Consider the following 18,094-nt stretch of genomic DNA (forward strand, 5'->3'; position numbering starts at 1 on the left):
TGTCGTCTCTCGCGGGCCTCATACAGAGACTCGGGCTGCATGGACAAGTCTTCGGTGACGATGACCTCAACCGCGTTTATCGCGATGGTGTCTTTCAGCGAGATCTCACTTAGCCTGCGCAGAACGCTCGAGCATTCGGACAATGAGTATTGCGAAATGTGGAAGTGTTGTTCCGCGGAAAAGGATCTTGTTTTTCGTGTACTGACTTTGCGATATCAGTAGCGCTTCACTAGGTCAGCACCCTCAGAGTTTTCTGGAAATTATTCTACCTTACTCGGCAAGAAGACCCTTCAATCACTCAGAATTCTCGGTCGTGCTAAAGCGGCTCGTCAGCTGTGATAGGTTTTACGACGTTGTGCGCATAACACCATGTTTCTAGCATTAGCATCAGAGGCTGTACTAGGTCACTCGGCGAGCTTTGACGTCTCCGGGGAAAATGTCCCAGCACTGCTCGACGAAGCGAGAGAAAGTAGTTTCGGGGCGCAGAACGCGGGTGTTGACCGCACAGGACTGACAGTTGCCTGCGGCCGCTCCTTTCATATATATAAACTCTCACTTTCTTAGCTAAATATATGTACGTCCTTAAGCAGACAGACCTGCTAGTATTAGACTGCGTGGTTTTCAACGATTCCTTTACAGTAGTGTAAGATCTACGTTACCATATTAGTTTGCGAGCAAAGAAGACAATTCAAAGTTTGAGAGCAAAAATGCGATAAGCTTATTCTGCGTCGAGAGCATGCAGTGTGGCTGGTGGTGCGAGAGGGAGTAGGCGCCACACTGTAGTGAGGTTACCGGGGTTACCAGTAAAGTAATAAATCTGAATACTGTGATGTGTTCTTTAACTAAACTTGCATTGGCAATACATTACCAGAAGTCTTATCTTAATTCCGTCCCAATAATGCGATGTTGCTATCAAATTTGGTGCTAAGCAGTCCAATCATCATTTATTTCTTTTGTTCGGCCTTCTTACTGCATAGTTATCTAATATGATCGGTGTCTCTGACATTACGCAACTCTTGCGTGATCATCCCCAACCAGATGAAGTTGCTCGACACAGTATTCGTTAACTATTTCACAAAGACCTCATCAAGCGTCAGCGTGGTTATTTAGCCATAACATTTTCCATTTAAAGGAAACGGGCAGCCGAAAAATTTCGGTCGATCTTATTAGAATGCATCGATTAGTCATAGTGCTCAGTATAACAGCCTTTAAGCGAAATTAAAATTGGTTATAACCCAATGGAAGCTTCATATCTTTTTTCTACTTGAATTGACGAGCTAAAGTAAGAAGCAATAACTGCGTGACCACACTAGCAAAGCAAAATCAGCTCACCTCACGAAGGTCGTCCAGGGAGACTTCTTTTGCTTGTGCGCCGATGAAAAGTCCAAGAAGGACGAGAAACTCAAAGTGTGGCATGACGCTCGTCAGAACCTTCGCTGGGCTTACAGGAATTGGTCTGATAACAAAACAGGAACGAAAGAGGCGCTTTTATACAAAGCACGAATTCTCACAAGAGAATTTGTTTGCTTTTTAAGAGATTTCGCCACTACCTTTTAACGAGAAATTTGTCAATGGCAAAACTGATGCACTTATTTAAGGTAAGCGCACTTATTTCAGAGTACCTTTGACGTGCATTAACCTCCATCGTTCTGATAGAAAATACTGTATGTACATATATTATCGCCAAGCAGTCATCAGCTCCTTCTAAAAGGTCACCCCCCTTGTATGCGAAGGCTTTCGGCTAAACGCGGCTGTTATTCATGATAAATTCATAATTTTCTCTGTATGTGACCGCTTTGTCGTCCAATCTGCCTAACAAACAAGAAGAAAGTAAGCTTAACTGCGATGCATAAAAATGTAAAATGTCCTGTAGTGTGCCAAAAATAGCCAGAGGAACGACGATTTGGCAGCATTACCATTCTTGTACAAACTTATTGCGTTAACGTTTCCGTATGTAATAATTATGCTCCATTTACACAGAAGAAAATTACTTGAAAACCGTGAGCAACGTTTTCACCGGAGGTATGATTTTGTCAAGATTTAAATGTATAAAAAGCATTCTTAGCAGAGCTGATATTCCATCGCTCAGATCATTACGTGCAGCGCCACAGATAGGTGAAATTCAGCTGCAAAATATTTTTGCCTGTAGCTTTTGAGAACCATCTTCTGGGACTAAAATTGCACAGCCAATATGACACGTGGGAATGTTTACACTCACAACCGAAATATTATTCATATGAAAGGGTGTGAAGTGCCCATGAAGGATGACTTCGGTAAATTCATTGAAATTAGCTGCGACTTCCTTGCCGCTAGGCTGTTGTTGTCTGAGGGGCGTCATTCCATTGAATAAGCTTTTTTGGGCACTATCATATAAAACTATTCTAAAGTTTTGTATTCCTATTCTGCAACCAGCCTTCCATGATTGTTCAAAAATTCTTGGGCCAACGCCACTTCGCTTGTCTGCCACGCGACGTGAAGAAAACTGCGATAGCTTCCCATCTGATATGACGTGTACAGAGTGATTATTCGCAATCAGACCGAATAAAATCAAAATAATTAGTTCTGATTTGACAGCTTTTCTATGTTTGCCTTCTGCTATTGGTCAAAAGTTTTCGGGCTGCGCCCGCTTGGCCTGTTTTTAAGGCCATGTAAAAAAAAATCCTCAAATCCCTTGGCGTTAGAGTCGCGTGTACGCGTTCGTTAAAGATGCATTATTATGCTGTACAAAAGTGGTTTTGTTTTTACCTAGCCGCAGGCTGCCCAATTCGGAAAGAAATAGAAGATGACCGCTCACCGAACACTCCGGCACTGGCTACTGAGAGCTGACTGAGAGAATGAATTTATTTGCGTATCATGACCATGTTTACATGGCAATGTAAAGTTATCGAGGCCTTTCAGCATGTATGCGGCACCACTCTGTGAACTCTTCTTTGCTGAGGATTCGTTTGACAGACATTCTTAACTTTCCGTTGCATGTCGCCTAGATTTTCGTCAATCAACCACAAACTAAGTAAGGGGAAGCGGATCAATCGCACACGCCGGCACAGCCCTCCTCACCCCGGCATATATTTTCACTGCGCTGGCACGGCCCCATCGAAACGCTTTACACGTGACCGTGCTCCTTACCGGCTGTCAGTCAACTAGATAAAAAAAAACTGCTCAATGTAGGGAATGTTATTCGCTTTGAAAGCAAACGAAAAGTGACGTCCTATGATGCCGGAGAGCATTTGATTGGGCTTTTCAAACAACGCTGTGGTTTACCGCCCTATGCTTGCTTCGGTGGTTACGAAAATCTGACGTCATGAGATTTACCTAAAACGGATTTGAATACTTTTGCGTTATATGCCATGATTGGTACAGATGAACTATTGCAGTGAATAAGCGGTAAGATACAATCTTAGAATGGCAGCACAGATTTGGCAGTTCTGGGTTCAAATTTTGACCTGGATTTACATGGCCCACTTTATTCTGACAGTTCGGCACATACAGCACTCAAAACATCCGTCTCGCCAGTAAGTGCCACTGTCGATCCTACCAAGAAGAAAATGCTGCAGTTACCAAATTTAAAGAGGGTCAGAGGTGTGCCAGTAGATGGCAGGCACTTTAGCATAAGCACTGCCTTTGCTGACGCTCCTTTTCAATCTGGCCTTCGGTGTAAAGAAAACGGCGAACATCTAGGCCATAGCCAAGCCCAAGCACTGAAGCGACTGATCTCACGCCTTCTAAAATGAAGCACAATCGTTCGTTAGTCGGACAGTTTGACACCACCGTGTTCAATGCCGTTACGGGCGCAATAGGAAAAAAAAGCTGTTAATACAGCTTCCGGGGAACCTGGCTGCCTCATACAGAGCTCAACATCAAAGCGCCATAGCAGAATATTGGGGCGCGCCGAACAATAACATAAGAAAAAGATTTTGGGGACTAAGCACTGCAGGGCACATACCTCAATTGCGCAAAACAAGAACCCAAACACTCGAGTACATGTAGTATTTGACGTATCTTCACGTGAATTCGACTCCATATCTCTCAATGAAAATTTAGAGAAAAGACTAAAGCTTCAGACAAAATTGGTGCTTCTTCTGACAAGTTTTATGTTATTTATTTTTTATTTAGTATATAATGCACCCCATCAGGAGAGCATAGCAGGAGTGAATAAAATGTATTCAACTACATGTATTTCAGTTGGATCAATACAAAAATACTAATTGGGGTAACAGCAACAACAATAAATAAGGTGGAACGTGTGATAGCAAAGACAAATTAAAAGAGGGTGCGTTTACACACGTATAATCTCTAAAATAAATGACAACGCTGTTAGACCACTACAGCTCTTCAAGCACACAAAAGTTAGGTTTGGCTATACAACCAGGCTAGTAAAGAAATTCCCGAAATACTACAACAAATACAAAGCAACAACCTACCAACTTCAATCAAGCAAAGGGAGACGCATATGCATAAGGTAACAAGTACCTACGAAACATAAGGATACCGATATAAGGTACGAACAAAACAGAAAAGAAAAAAAAAGATACCACTAGGTTTTATATAACCATTTCTTCGATTATCTCCGTACTGTGCAACCATGCCGACGGAAGAACGTTCCAGTCATTTACCGTGCGTGGAAAAAACGAAAACTTGAACGTATTGGTACTGGCGCTAAAAGGGGCAAGAGACTGAGCATGGCGATGCCTTGTTTTTCTGGTGAAGAGGGGCGATGTATAATCACCTGGATTTAAAGCTAGCTTCCTGTGCTTCAGCTGAAAAGCAAACTTCAATCGCTGAATCTTGCGCCAAAACTGCAGTGTTTCAATGCCATGTTGACGCACTAAAATTGTCGAGGAGTCTGTCTCCTAATACCTTGAATAAATAAACCGTATAACTTTCCTCTGAATCCTGTCGAGTGCATCGTTATTAACTTTTGTGTGTGGATCTCAAACAAAAGCAGCATATTCAAGCTTCGGTCGATTAAGCGATGAATAGGCTAACCGTTTCGCCGCGACCGGTGCTTATTTTAATTTATATCTGAGGAAACAAAGTTCGCGAAAGGAGAACGCGCCAACATTTGAAGAGTGCGAGTTTCATTTCGATGTGTTCCCTCCTAGGATTTGTAGTTTGCGACCTCACCTAGTGGCTGTGATGCAAGCGAGTAGGGAAAGGTAAAACAATGAACATTTCTGGTTATTTTTATGAAAAACGTTTAAGGCGGTAAGAACCATGTCCTATTCGTCACACCATTCATAAATTTTCTGTAAATTATGATTCTGTAGGAATGCTAGCTGCTGATAGGGAAGCACGAAAAATAACAAGAAATTTAGCAAGTACTTTGGCATACCGGCGAAGAAAGGCAATGTTTATATTGTCACGTCCAGGTGACGATTTAGTCTTTAAGGGCATAGCATAGACACAACACGGGATTCTGATGTAAGCGTAGATATGTCATAACCATTTTTAAGGCACAGACGTAACGGTTCGGTTTGGCTAGAAAAAACACTGTGGAAGTATTCATTGAACTTTTCAGCTATACTACACTTGTCATCGATAGTCACGCCATTGCACACCATGCGATCCTCTGCCTTATTTTTTGTGGACATGAATCGCCAAAACTTCCCAGGAGAGTTTTATATGAAATTGGGAAACGTGCAGTTGAAATAATGTTGCTTAGCCTTATATATTGCCTCGTTGAAACTTGTCAGTGGCATTTGCACTGTGTTTTTATTAGATTTCGCTCGCTTCAGTCTTCTAATTATTCGTTTCAGGTGCAATATACCTATCGTTATCCAAGGATCGTTCTTGCGTTTTTTTTGTAATTTGTTCGCTACGAAATTATCAAGAGAGTACTTGCAAACGCCCTTAAAAAGCGCTTCGCAGTGATTCGCCACCATGTCCTTGCAATTTGCCTAGGTTTAGAAGCAGATAATTCAGAGTACTTTCGTCGTTAGCATGAGAGAAGTCTTTATTCACAACTGTAGCAAAAATTTTTTATGCACCCGAGGGAACACGTAAGACACACCATACGATGGTGAGAGATACCGTCCTGTGCAGTTACAATGCAATTTTCAACCGAACAGCGGATCAACATAAGATGCAGTAGTGAAGCAGAACTTTTTTGAACACGAGTTTGTTGATTAGCAATCTGGTGAACATTAGCACTGATCATAATGTGAGTCACGTAATCAACAGGCTCACATTTGTCACGATTCGAGAATGGCGATTCCATTCGGCATTTGGAAGGTTGAAAGTCCTAGCTATAATAATTCTGTCATCCTTAAAGCTCACCGCGTGATCCCACAGATGATGCCAAAATTGAGTGTACGAATCGGGTGCATGACAAACTGCAATCAGAATTAAAGAGCGTTGCCAACATGATAAATTCGGCGCGATACTTTCCTGGTTATCAATTTGGTGCGTCAATAAAGTCAGTATATTTCTTTTCACAAGTACTGCAACTGCCCCTCCCGGTGAACGTCTGATTTTTCGAAAACCTGTCACTGTACAACCATGTTTCTGTGATTATAATAACTTGGGGAACATAACTTAGAAGGATGGATTCAAGTTCCGTAGCTTTGTTTACAAGGCTGCGCGCATTTCTGTTTATGAGCCAAAAATCAGATTCTTGAGACTGCTCTTGTCACTTTTCAAAGAAACTTTTCGCGCCGCTCAACTTTTGTATTCGGCAGTTCCTAATTCCGTCCCAATAATACAGATTCCCATTGATTCGCAGCTTATCGTGTATAAGTGTTACTCTCTTGCCTTGTTCCTTTTCGCTTTCGGCGCTATTCCACAAAATATTTCTTCTATCACTGTCACCGGTCTCGGTTTACCCGCCAATCCAAGGCGCTGAATTCTGCCCACTGATTTGGAGGATGCATTTAGATTTTGCAAAGATATCGGAAGTAACTTTTTGTTTCAGGTGCCGATCTGTCTCTTTTGAATTTTCAAGTACACCAAAGACAATAAGGCTACAGCGTCTGCTTCTGTCCTCAAGGTCAACGACTTTCTCACGAAGGAAACTAACAGTTTCTTCAATTTCGTCTATACGAGCAGTTTTTCTTTCTAGTTCAATTAATCTGTGGCTAAATTCAGTAAACAAGTTCTGTAAACAAGTTTCATATGAAATGTATAGCTTTGACAGCCCACATTGAGAAAGCCTTTCTAGGAATTCACATCAAATTGAAGAAAAATATGCGCTCAGGTTCACATGATTGCAGGGAATGTGCTCTTAAAAGAAGTGATTCTTAGGTACAGGAATAGACACGGAAAAAGCGCCTTTCGGAGCAATACCGAGCCAACACCAGCTTATTATGCCTTTACACCATCACCTAAAGACATCAGACGGTCACATGTAACATAAATAATAAAAAAACGGGCAAGCTAGCCCGCTATTCATTTTATCTGCATCGCTGTGTTGCTGACAGCAGCCTCTAAGATGAAGATTTTGTTCGGATTCTACAGAGAGGCCGACGTTCCAAGAGAACTCGCAAATATGTACATGCAAAAATCGTCCTCGAATTCTCTGTTAATGCGGGTTCTTTTGCAACGACTCAAGGGGAGAACGCCTCCTAGAAAACGATGAAAGTGTTGGGGGCTTTGTGCAGCTCCCTAAAGTTATGATAATGCTCGCATCATGGTCGTGATGATTTTAGGAAAACGACCAGAAGTTTAGCAAGAGATATAATATTATAAATAGCGTCATGGCTGCTCAGATCACTTCGGATGTTCACAATCATAAGCATTCAGTTTAGGGTTGATATTTCTGGAATCATAACCCCGGACGTTTGAAATGGAGGCTGATTCGCAAAAGAATCTTGAAATATAATGGCCTGATTTATGTATAGTTTGCTTATGTTACAATATGCAGCTTTTAATTCTTTGTGACGCCAAGCAGAAGGTGCATAGAGCTTACGCATACATCGGATTCCCCCCAAAAATTAATTGTGTACAATATGGGTCAATTTGGAAGTCCAATGAAATATCTGAAATTGAGCAAGCTTTTACGGTTTCATGACGGAAATTACATCATGAAGAAGTGCCTCTTTCGTAACCCTCATTTTATAAGTTATGTTCGCACAAAAATGCCTTAGTTGGTCGGAATCGCCTTTTCCTGATTGCCGTCATATTCCTTGTTTCCGTGTTTTGTTTACCGTTGCTGACAAACATTTTCTGAGATTTTGCCGGTACGTTCACATGAATGCATTGTCATTTGTTTATGTACTAAAAAATTTAACAGATCTACAGGTGCATAAACAATGCTAGGCTGGCCCCATGTGCAACTACTCTTTGACGTATTTGAATGGCTGCCCTCCTCTCCCCACTTGCAGCGGGAATCAGCCAGACTACCCGGGGAACCGAACTGCTAAAGCTATACAGTGCAGCCATCTCTGGTAAGCCTCCGCTTCCGCGAGAACCCGTCCATTGTGCCGACAGGTGCAGCAGACGTTCACTGTCATCGGCAGGGCCCTTGCATGGGCAACACGGGAATGAAGGCCATAACGGAATCGAGTGGCGCATCGGCTAACAGTTTGAGAGTTATCAGAGAACACGTGCGCCATTTGCCTATGCTCTAGCCTTTCAGAACGTCCCACAGCGACTGTGGCTACCTTCGATGCTACTTCTGCCACTACATCAGCCACATCGGCCCCAGAAGTAATGCCTGGACGATCAGCGACAACGATGCGACAAAGAACGCCGTAATGCTGAAATTCGTTGTGACTTCGGAAACTGCAACGACCAGGCCTTGAGCCTGTCCAATCAGTCCTACAAACTGTTAAAAAACTAACGACTTGCAATGCCTGTGAGAGCAAAAGCAAAAAGTGGCCGACTAATTATAGATCTAGGATCCTCTTTAAAAATTGTCTTTTCGTATCTCTCACATCAAATCGCTTCCGTCAAAAATCATAGAGCGACATTTATTGAAAGGAATCGGGCAAAATGTCCATTCTCCCTTGGGTCAAACCGAAATAATTTCAGGATTCTGCGCCCCCACAACACATAAAATTTCTCATTGTCCGTGACTTCCCTAACCGAGCTGTTGTCTGGCTTCAAATTTCGCTTAGCATCTCAGGTATTGACAATTTTTCTGCGGAAAAACTGAATGAATAATTTAATGAATAAATGTATGGTTTTTATTGACGCAAGGGCCAGGTATGGCCAAAGAGCGCAAGGTTCATGGTGATTAGTTCTCAATGTAGTTGTGGGTTCTATGAAGTTGATGTGGCGTGGCTCTAAAGGATGATGGTTTGTGGTGTTTTATGGCGCAATGGCCAGGTATGGCCAAAGAGCGCCAAGTCAATGGTAATGAAATGAAAGTGAAGCAATAAATTACGATCAATGTTTGTAGTAGGGCTGTAAAGGGGCCTAAAAGGCGATCGCTGTAATATGTGTCAGAGCTACATGTAATAAAATTATGACAATGACTATGAAGCGTATCAATGATGCGAAAGAAGCATTGTAAAAGAATGACAATGTGCTAAAATTGGTCATTTCGATAAAAAATTCGAAAAAGCACTACTGCCCTAACAGAGCCCTTGAAGCGCAAGGACCTGAAGGTGTGTGCTGTCCATAACTCCTATCACAGCAGCATCCTCTAGAGAGGGGATGTGCTACGATACTATTGGGCTGTTAACATGCAGAACCACATCATTCAAGAAACCCAGGACAGCTTCCGTGGTAAAAGGCGGTTCCTTGCCAAGAAACATACTGGGATGGAGAGGGATACAATTCCGGTATGCTAGAGGAAAATGTTTATTTCTTTCTCTTTCGGCTTCCCGACACTCCAGGAGGACGTGGAGGACGGTGAGCCTTTCACCACATCTACTACAGGTAGTAGGTTCCTTGCCTGTCAGCAGAAAATTGTGAGTACCATACGTGTGTCCTATTCTGAGTCTACGGAATAGACATCAGTCCGTCTTGTTTTTGTAACGGGGGCCCAGAAACCTATCCTTGGCTTTAACAAATGGAGCTTATTATTTGCTTCATTTTCCCACATGCGTTCCCAGTAGCTTCGCAGTTTCGTTCGCAAAAAAGGCTTGAGGTCTGTGGCAGGAATAGTAGTGGTGGAATTACCAGCCTGAGGTGTAACTGATGCGGCCATTTGGTCGGCCAGCACATTACCTTCGATGCATCTATGACCAGGGACCCGGCATATTGTCACATGTCTACGACACGAATAAATATTGCACAAGAAATAGTAAAGCTCAATGAACACATTATTTTTGTGTTTTCTTAAGGACATTAGTGCTTTTACAACACTTATCGAGCCGGTGAATATTATCGCTCTGTCTAGCTTTAATTTCTTTGTGTTTTAACGCAGACAGTTCTGCATAGCCTTCTGCAGTAAAGATGCTTGTATGGGGCTTCAATACACCTGCTTCAGAAAAAGAGGGTCCAACAGCCGCGTAAGACACACCAACATGTGATTTTGATGAATCGGTGTAGAATTCCGGACAACAGTACTTCAATAGGAGTTCACGGAAATGCATTCGTATTTCGAGCTCTGGTGCGTATTTTGTAACTCTAACAAAAGATATGTCACATTGTGTCACCTGCCAATCCCAAGGCGGTAGCTGCTTCGCTGGAGGCGTCAAGCGGTGTTCGAAGAGGGGAACATCCATTTCCACGCTAAGTTCCCTCACACGGAGTGAGAAAAGCTGTCTCACAGAGGGTCAATTACGGAAAAGTGCAGTACATGTCGAATAGTTAATAGTTTCACAACACGGATGTTCAGGATTGAAGTGCACTTTAAGGAAATATGTAGAGCTGGTGTAAGATCTCTGCAGATTTAGTGGTCACTTATTAGATTCCACATATAAGCTTTGAATGGGGCTAGTTCTGATTGCGCCTGTAGCCAGACGGATACCCAAGTTGTGGACGGGATCCAGCATCTTTAGTGCACTGGGGGCGGCAGAGTTGTATACTATGGCGCCCTAATCTAATGGTGATTGGATGAGGCTCTTGTAAATGTTCATTATACATTTCCTGTCGCTACCCCATATTGTGTGTGATAGTATATTGAGTAAGTTCATTGTTTTTGGACATTTAGCTTCGAGATATTTGATACGTGGGATAAAAGTAAGCTTAGAGTCAAGTATTATGCCTAGTAATTTGTGTTCTTTTTTGACAGCTATTTCTTGTCCACTCAGTTCTACACAAGGACCTGGAAGCAGGCCCCTCTTTCTTGTGAAGAGAACACAAGAACTTTTGTGCGGGTTGATTTTGAATCTGTTTTGGTCTGCCCACTTGAACACCTTGTTTAAGCTCTGCTGTACCTGTTGTTCACACACGGGGAGGCTGCAGGATTTGCAACCTATTTGTATATCCTCTACGTAGACGGAGTAAAATATGGCTGGTGGCAGTGAAGAACGAAGTGTGTTCATCTAAACGATAAAGAGAGTGCAACTGAGTACTCCTCCCTAGGGTACACCAGTTTCCTGTGTGAATCTACGTGACCATGCATTACCTATTTTCACCCGAAATGTATGGTTTTGTAGGTAGCTTTCGGTAACGTTGAACATATTGCCGCGGATGCCCAGCGCCGACAGGTCGCGCAATATTCCGTACCGCCAAGTTGTATCGTACGCCTTTTTCATGTCAAGAAACGCGGATAGGAATGATTGTTTATGCACGAAAGCATCGCGAATGTTTGCTTCGATGCTCACGAGATGGTCGGTTGTAGATCACCCTTCCCTAAAGCCACGTTGAAGTGGGTCAAGCATTTTGCATGACTCTAGGAAATGTACGAGACGGTGATTTATCATTTTTCCAAAAAGCTTACAAAGGCAGCTCGTAATCGCTATGGGACGGTAACTGGTCAGCAATGATGTATCTTTACCGTGCTTCAAAACAGGGATCACAATAGCTTCTTTCCATTTAAATGGGAGGTACCCAGCAGCCCATATTGCATTGAAAAGTGCGAGAAGCGTTATTTGAGTATCGTTGAGGAGATGTTTAGGCATGTCATACATTATCCTGTCCGGTCCAGGTGCAGAGCTCTGACATGCAGCCAAAGCAGCTGGCAACTCGGCTATGTTAAATAGCAGGTTATATTATTCGTTCTGTCTGCACTTGCGGTTGATGGCCTCGCGTTCTGCTATTTGTTTGTGCTTTAGGAGTGCCCTTGAATAATGATTTGAGCTGGAAATCCGCTCAAAATTATCCCCTAGTGCGTTAGCTTGATCTTCTAAGCTATATCCTTCATCGTTTACTAGGGGCAACGGATGAATTTCTTGTCCATTTAGCCTTCTTAGCCCTTCCACACTTTAACCTCTTGAGTATATGAATTTATGGCTGAGAAGAACCACTGCCAGCTTGCCCTCTTTACCTGTCTTTGCGTACATCTTCCCTGCGATTTAATCTGTTTAAATTCTACTAAATTTTCGGTCGTAGGGCAATCACGTAGTTTGCCCCAAGCTGTATTTTGTCTCCGGCGTGCCTCTCTACAATCGTTATTCCACCAGAGGGCCCGTCTTTTCACTGAAGTGCCATTTGTCTGAGGGATGAATTTCACTGCTGCATCAATGATAAGAGCGGTAAAATATGATACGGCATGATCTATGCTTAAATCACTTATAAAATCTGGTAATATGTAGGCGGATTCTTTAAAGCATGCCCAATTAGCCTCGGCTCCTTTCCAGTGAGGAACAGGCGGAGGGCAGTTATGTTGTGTTACTAGGTTTAAAGTTAATGGGAAGTGGTCAATTCCAAAGGGATGTTTAATTACAGACCACACTAACTCAGGGAAGATAGAACCAGAACCGATAAACAGGTCTATTGAGGAGTATGAATTATGCTGCGGATTACAGTAGATCGGTTCTTTCTTATTAAAGAGGCGCGCACTGGAGTTTAAAATTAAATTTTCAATGAGTCGACCTCTCGCGTCGAATTGTGAGTCTCCCCACATTGGGTTATGAGCGCTAAAATCTCCCACGAGTATGTAAGGCTCGGGAAACTCATCAATGAGGTTATGAAAGTCAGTTTTTTTCTACACTCTGGTTCGGCGGTATATATATGGAACACGCAGTTACTAATTTATTAAAAAGAATGGCCCAAACTGACACTGCCTCAAGGGGCATGTTAAGGGCGATAGGTCGGCGAGCGAAAGATTTGAGGGCTACTATTGCTAAACCACGAGAGGTAGTAGCCTCGTCGTGGTTATTCCGAAAGATAGAATAATTACGAAGGAAATTAGTGTTTGTATGTTTCAGATGTGCCTCTTGAACACACAGCAACTTTGGATTATGTTTGTGTAGAAGTTCTCTAATGTCGTCGAGGTTTTGGAGAAGTCCTCTAACATTCCATTGTAGTATTTGTGTAGCCATTATGCTACATGTGTTGGGTGCTGTGTGTTGAAGAGACGAGGATTAGCTCACGGGCCTCTTTCAGGCGCCTTGACGGAAGTTTTGTCTCTTTTGGAGCGATCGAGAGTGCCTCGCCGCTCCTTAGGCGCTAGCGGCGCCATCTTGTTGGTGGCTGTGTCCATCGCCTCTTGCGAGGCGCTGGACACGCGCTCTTCCGAGTGCTTTGTTTGGCGTAAAGGCCTCGGCACGTAGGACGAGGTCTTTGAGGTCACCCGCCCGGAGGTAGATGGCCCCTTCTGCTGGGTTGGCGTAGCAGCGCTAGCTGCAGCCGCCGGGGGAGCGGATGGCGTCACTGCCGCCTCACTGGGTGTAGCCGGACAGCTGCCGGAGACCGTTGTGGCGCTGCCCCATGATGCACCAATTCGGCAAATGTTTTCTTGGTCAGGTAGGATACCCGTCTGCGTGCCTCCCTGAAACTTACATTTTCCTTTACTTTTATCGTCACAATTTCTTTTTCTTTTTTCCAGGTTGGGTACGACCGCGAGTATGCAGCGTGCTCCCCTTCAAACTTTTATCCCCTTCAAACTTTTATCCCCTTCAAATATTTCTCCCCTTCAAATATTTTATCCATAGTCTTCTCGATACCTGAGGTGTAGCACTTGGCACTAACATCCATTCTATACAAACATGTAGAAGCATTGGCGAATGCGACGTCCAAGCGTAAGCGGCACAACATTGTTTCTTCATTTCGCGGCAGCCCAAGATAAGAGCCGCAGTTGCATACATCGGTCGAGGGAATCCAATTCACACGAAGTGAATTAAATAGTCGGCCACTTCACCAATGTAATACGCTACGCTAACTCGCTTAAGTGTTGCGCTGCGCAAGACCTCAACAAAGATACAGTAACATGGTTTACTTCTTCGTGTGTTTTCTTAGCAGCCTCGTTGGCAACGTGGTTGCCGGAGATACAGCAATGACCGGGCGGCCTCTGGAACACGATGTCCTGTCTTTTCGCGATCATATGATGGTACGTTTAGCATATCTCTGACACGAGCTGTCCACAGGAACCACGACAAAGAGCTGACAAAATACATTGCAGGGCCGCGTTCGAGTCGCACAATATCGCCCGTCGATTAGCGCGTTGGTTGCTCATATAATCAACGGCTCCTCGGAGAGCAATCGCCTCCGAACCTGTCCCTGTTTCGACGTGAGTAACCTTGTCTATGATGCTTATTGATCATGGGGATGTAACAACTGCACCGTTGGAGCTAGTCTGAGTGGAAGAGCCATCCATATATGTGTGGATCCGGTCAAAGTAAAAAGTATGCAACCAATACAGAACTGCTTTCTTCAAGGCCAAGGCAAGGCGGTAAATCTTCTTTCTTATCCTTGGAACGAAAATGCGCACTTTAGGTTGTTTTAAACACCACAAAGCAGATGGCGAACGTGCCGAGGCGTGAATGCCGATGGTAGGGAGGCATGATGAATACTTATCACATTGGAGAATGACGTCTGTGGCTGTCGTTCTGGAAGGCAAGAGAGCTTGATTGCATCTGCGAAATATGACGAATATGAGTCCTAAGCGTGTTGGTTGTAATGTGGGTCGAGAATGGATGGTCTTGAGCCATTATAACAGTTCTTGCTGTTGAGTAGCTGCATGGAAAGCCGAGGCTTGCGCGCTCTGAAGTTCTTGAACATTCGTCTTGCAACCTCTTGCATCTTCCCTAAGTCGGTCGTTGACGCAACGCCCCGTCTCTCCAATGTAGGATTTCCCGCAGGACAGAGGAATTTCATATACCGTGTTTGTGGCACACTTTACGAAACGCTGGCCATTCTTTTTCTCACAGCCAGGCATTTGGCTTTGGCAAGTTATGCGACGGCTTAGCTGGGCAAGCTTTTGGAGAGTGGAGAACACCACCGGTACATTATACCGGTTAGCCACTTTTTTCAGGCTGTGCGTGACTTTATGGATGTATGGGACCACTATAGGCCTCTCTTTTCTCTTCGGCTCTACCCTGCTTACCCCAGCCTTCAACTTCTTCAAAAGCGTTTCTGCCACACGGACCAAGACCGACTCAGGGAAGCCAGCTGCAACGAGCCTGCCCATTTGGTTGTCAAAACTTGCTTGCATCTCATGGACACACGACTTCCGGAGTGATGACTCTAGGCAGAGGTCGGCGATGCCTCTTTTCACTGCCTTTGAGTGGGCCGAATTGTACGGCAAGAGCCCTTTTTGCGCACGAGGGGAGTAAGGCCAACAAATTTTCCCATCTGAAAACTTTAACTGTAAATCTAAAAACTGAAGCAAACCATTATCCGGTAGCTCATGAGTAAAACAAAGCCCTTTCCCCAGGTTTCTAAAATCATCTAAAACACGACTCACTGCAGCCTCATTCGAAACGGAGCACTGCTTGTTTAAAACCACTAAAATGTCGTCCATGTACCGAAACACTTTAAGGACTTTGTCATTAATAAAATGGTTAAAACGATCGTGTAGAGAGTGATCGACAGATGATAAAAGGATATTGCAAAGTATAGGGGCTATGCAAGAGCCTATGCATGTGCCTTTCTTCTGCAGGTAAGTTGCTCGTCAAACAAGATAAAAGTTCTTCGGAGATAAAATTCTAAAAGGACTAAAAAGTTATCAACAGTTATACCAGCGGCGTTTTGGAAAGCCAGCGGGCCGCTCTCGTCTATGCAATCTTTAACAGAGGCGAACAGGTCCGGATAGGGCACTGAATAAAAAAGGTCTTCTACATCAACAGAAAAAGCATAATCTAGGTCATTCTTTTCTTCGAAAAAATGGGTTACTTCCCCTGAACTTTTTGTAAGAAAGGGATCAGTTATTACTAGGCTATTCAAACTTTTCTGAAGGAATTTACTCATGCAATGTTGCCAGGTACCAGCTTCACTCACAATTGTACGGAAGGGAGCTTCGGGTTTCTGCGTTTTAACAGAAAAGAAAACATTTAACGCCCCCCTCTCACTCTTAGTTATATCTTTAGCTAGTTCTTGCAGATCTAGGCACTTGCAAAGTTCAATCGCTTTGCACCTAATTCTCGTTTGAGCTTTTTTCACAATCACGAAGTGTTTGTTCACCGCCTGTGCTGCTTTCTCTCTATACATGGTTCTAGGCAATACTACGAAGCCGCCTACCTTATCTGCCTGCAAAAGGCAGAGATCATTACCCTTGAAGAAATTAACTAGAAAACGTAAAAGGTCTTTAGAGCAGCTCTGTTCAGTCCGCGTGACACTCTTGGCAAGGCAGTTCACTCCGTCCAAAAGGCAGCGCTCCCGATCTTCTTGTCGGGCCCTTTTCGCCATAGCCCTGTTTAAGGCCATCAGTTCTTAGGGAGGGATCAATGACTCAAGTCCAAACTTAGGGCCTTTCTGAAGAACATCTGAAATGTTAGAGGGAATGGAGGCACGTGCCATAACTGTAAGATTTCCATTTACACGGTTCTGCGTTTTTGGTTTTCCTATGGTATGGCTTTAAGGATGAATTTCAAATTGCTATTCCCCCATATCTCAGTCATACGGGCAGCTTCGCTTCTAAGGTAATCGAAACACCTTAGAGCAATCCATTCCGGGTACTGGGCACAGCAGACAACATGTGGCCAATCTGTATATAAACGAACTTGCCGCCACAGTTCAGATCGCCAGATGTTGCATACATGTTTCACATGGCCCCTAGCGGGTGCCACAGGGCCAAACAGAGCACTTACTTCTACCGGTGTAACAGAATTCCTGATGCAGAATCCAAGGTACCTTGCACGACATGTCGCAAACACGTTGTTTGTCAGTAGCTGGTTCACGTCCTGAAGGTCAACAGAAGGAAGATAGAAAGGGGAGCCCGATATAGAAGAAATATAATTTAGAAGAGTTAACCACTGGACTAGTTGGTGATCTTGCATACTGAAAAGATTTTGCGCCAAAAAACAACACACACAAGAAGAAAGACGACGACACCACGGGCGCTACTTCAACTGTTTAATGAGGGTGAAAGCACTCGACATATATAGCCCTCCAAAACACAGCGCATGCGTACAAGGCGACATGGAGTACAAGGTTTTATCAGAGTAGGCGCGATAGAAACTTCAGCTCAGCACCGCAAAGAAAAACCGACGTATCACTAACACAGTTCGGACCCGCTTTCTTGATGTAGAAGGCTTCCAATGTTTCACGTGATGTCTGATGCCTGCCTCTACCCAAAATCCTAGCATCGCGGAACCGTGGAAAAAAATCGGTGGAAGCCCTGCAGTGATCCACAAGTCGCTCACCTTCATTGTTCTTTATACCTTTGCCATGTTGCAGCAAGCACGGGACAGCTATAAGGTAGGAATCAGTTAAAAAGTGCTCGGTACAACTGTAGTATGGAGCCCACTGACTATTTCCATGTTTTGCGGGTGACGAATTTCATGATGTGAACAATAGATGTGAGCTTCCTCTACAATAACACTCAAAAACCGATGGTGTCTATTCTAGAAAACAGGCTGGCCATTAATGTATAGTGGATAGCCAGACGTCGCTTATCTCGTAAAAGCGACTAACGCACACCTTTCTGTCGACATGGTTAGGCCTTGTGTGCAAAGATAGCCAGATCATCTTGTTGGTGCTTTCTGTAGCCTTGCACAAACCTACAAGCTAGTGGTGGCTGATGCCTAGATGCAGATGTCATCGGCGTATATTAAGACACTGTTTTCATTATGGATATGATCAGCCCAAGAAGCACGAGGTTGAAAAGAATAGGGCTTAGAAATCCGCCTTGGGGAAAGGCTTGGCATGTTTGTTGGTCGTTGGT

At 43.8% G+C, this 18,094-nt stretch overlaps 1 protein-coding gene across 4 annotated transcripts in view; it reads right to left on the minus strand.

Moving 5' to 3' along the window:
• The window catches only part of LOC142578068 (uncharacterized), an 85,812-nt gene that overhangs the window by 37,655 nt on the left and 30,063 nt on the right, over positions 1–18,094 (minus strand). For 2 of the 4 annotated variants that reach the window (XM_075687485.1, XM_075687486.1), the window contains exons 2-3: positions 17,019–17,111; positions 1,333–1,456 (exon numbers count right to left, since the gene is read on the minus strand). In XM_075687485.1, coding sequence (XP_075543600.1) covers positions 1,333–1,416 — 84 coding nt within the window. In that variant the 5' untranslated portion in view covers positions 1,417–1,456; positions 17,019–17,111. The remainder of the gene's footprint in view (positions 1–1,332; positions 1,457–17,018; positions 17,112–18,094) is intronic. The other 2 variants (XM_075687484.1, XM_075687482.1) reach the window with 1 other exon arrangement.

Source organism: Dermacentor variabilis, chromosome 4 (assembly GCF_050947875.1).
Source record: "Dermacentor variabilis isolate Ectoservices chromosome 4, ASM5094787v1, whole genome shotgun sequence".
In the NCBI taxonomy this organism is placed as follows: domain Eukaryota; kingdom Metazoa; phylum Arthropoda; class Arachnida; order Ixodida; family Ixodidae; genus Dermacentor; species Dermacentor variabilis.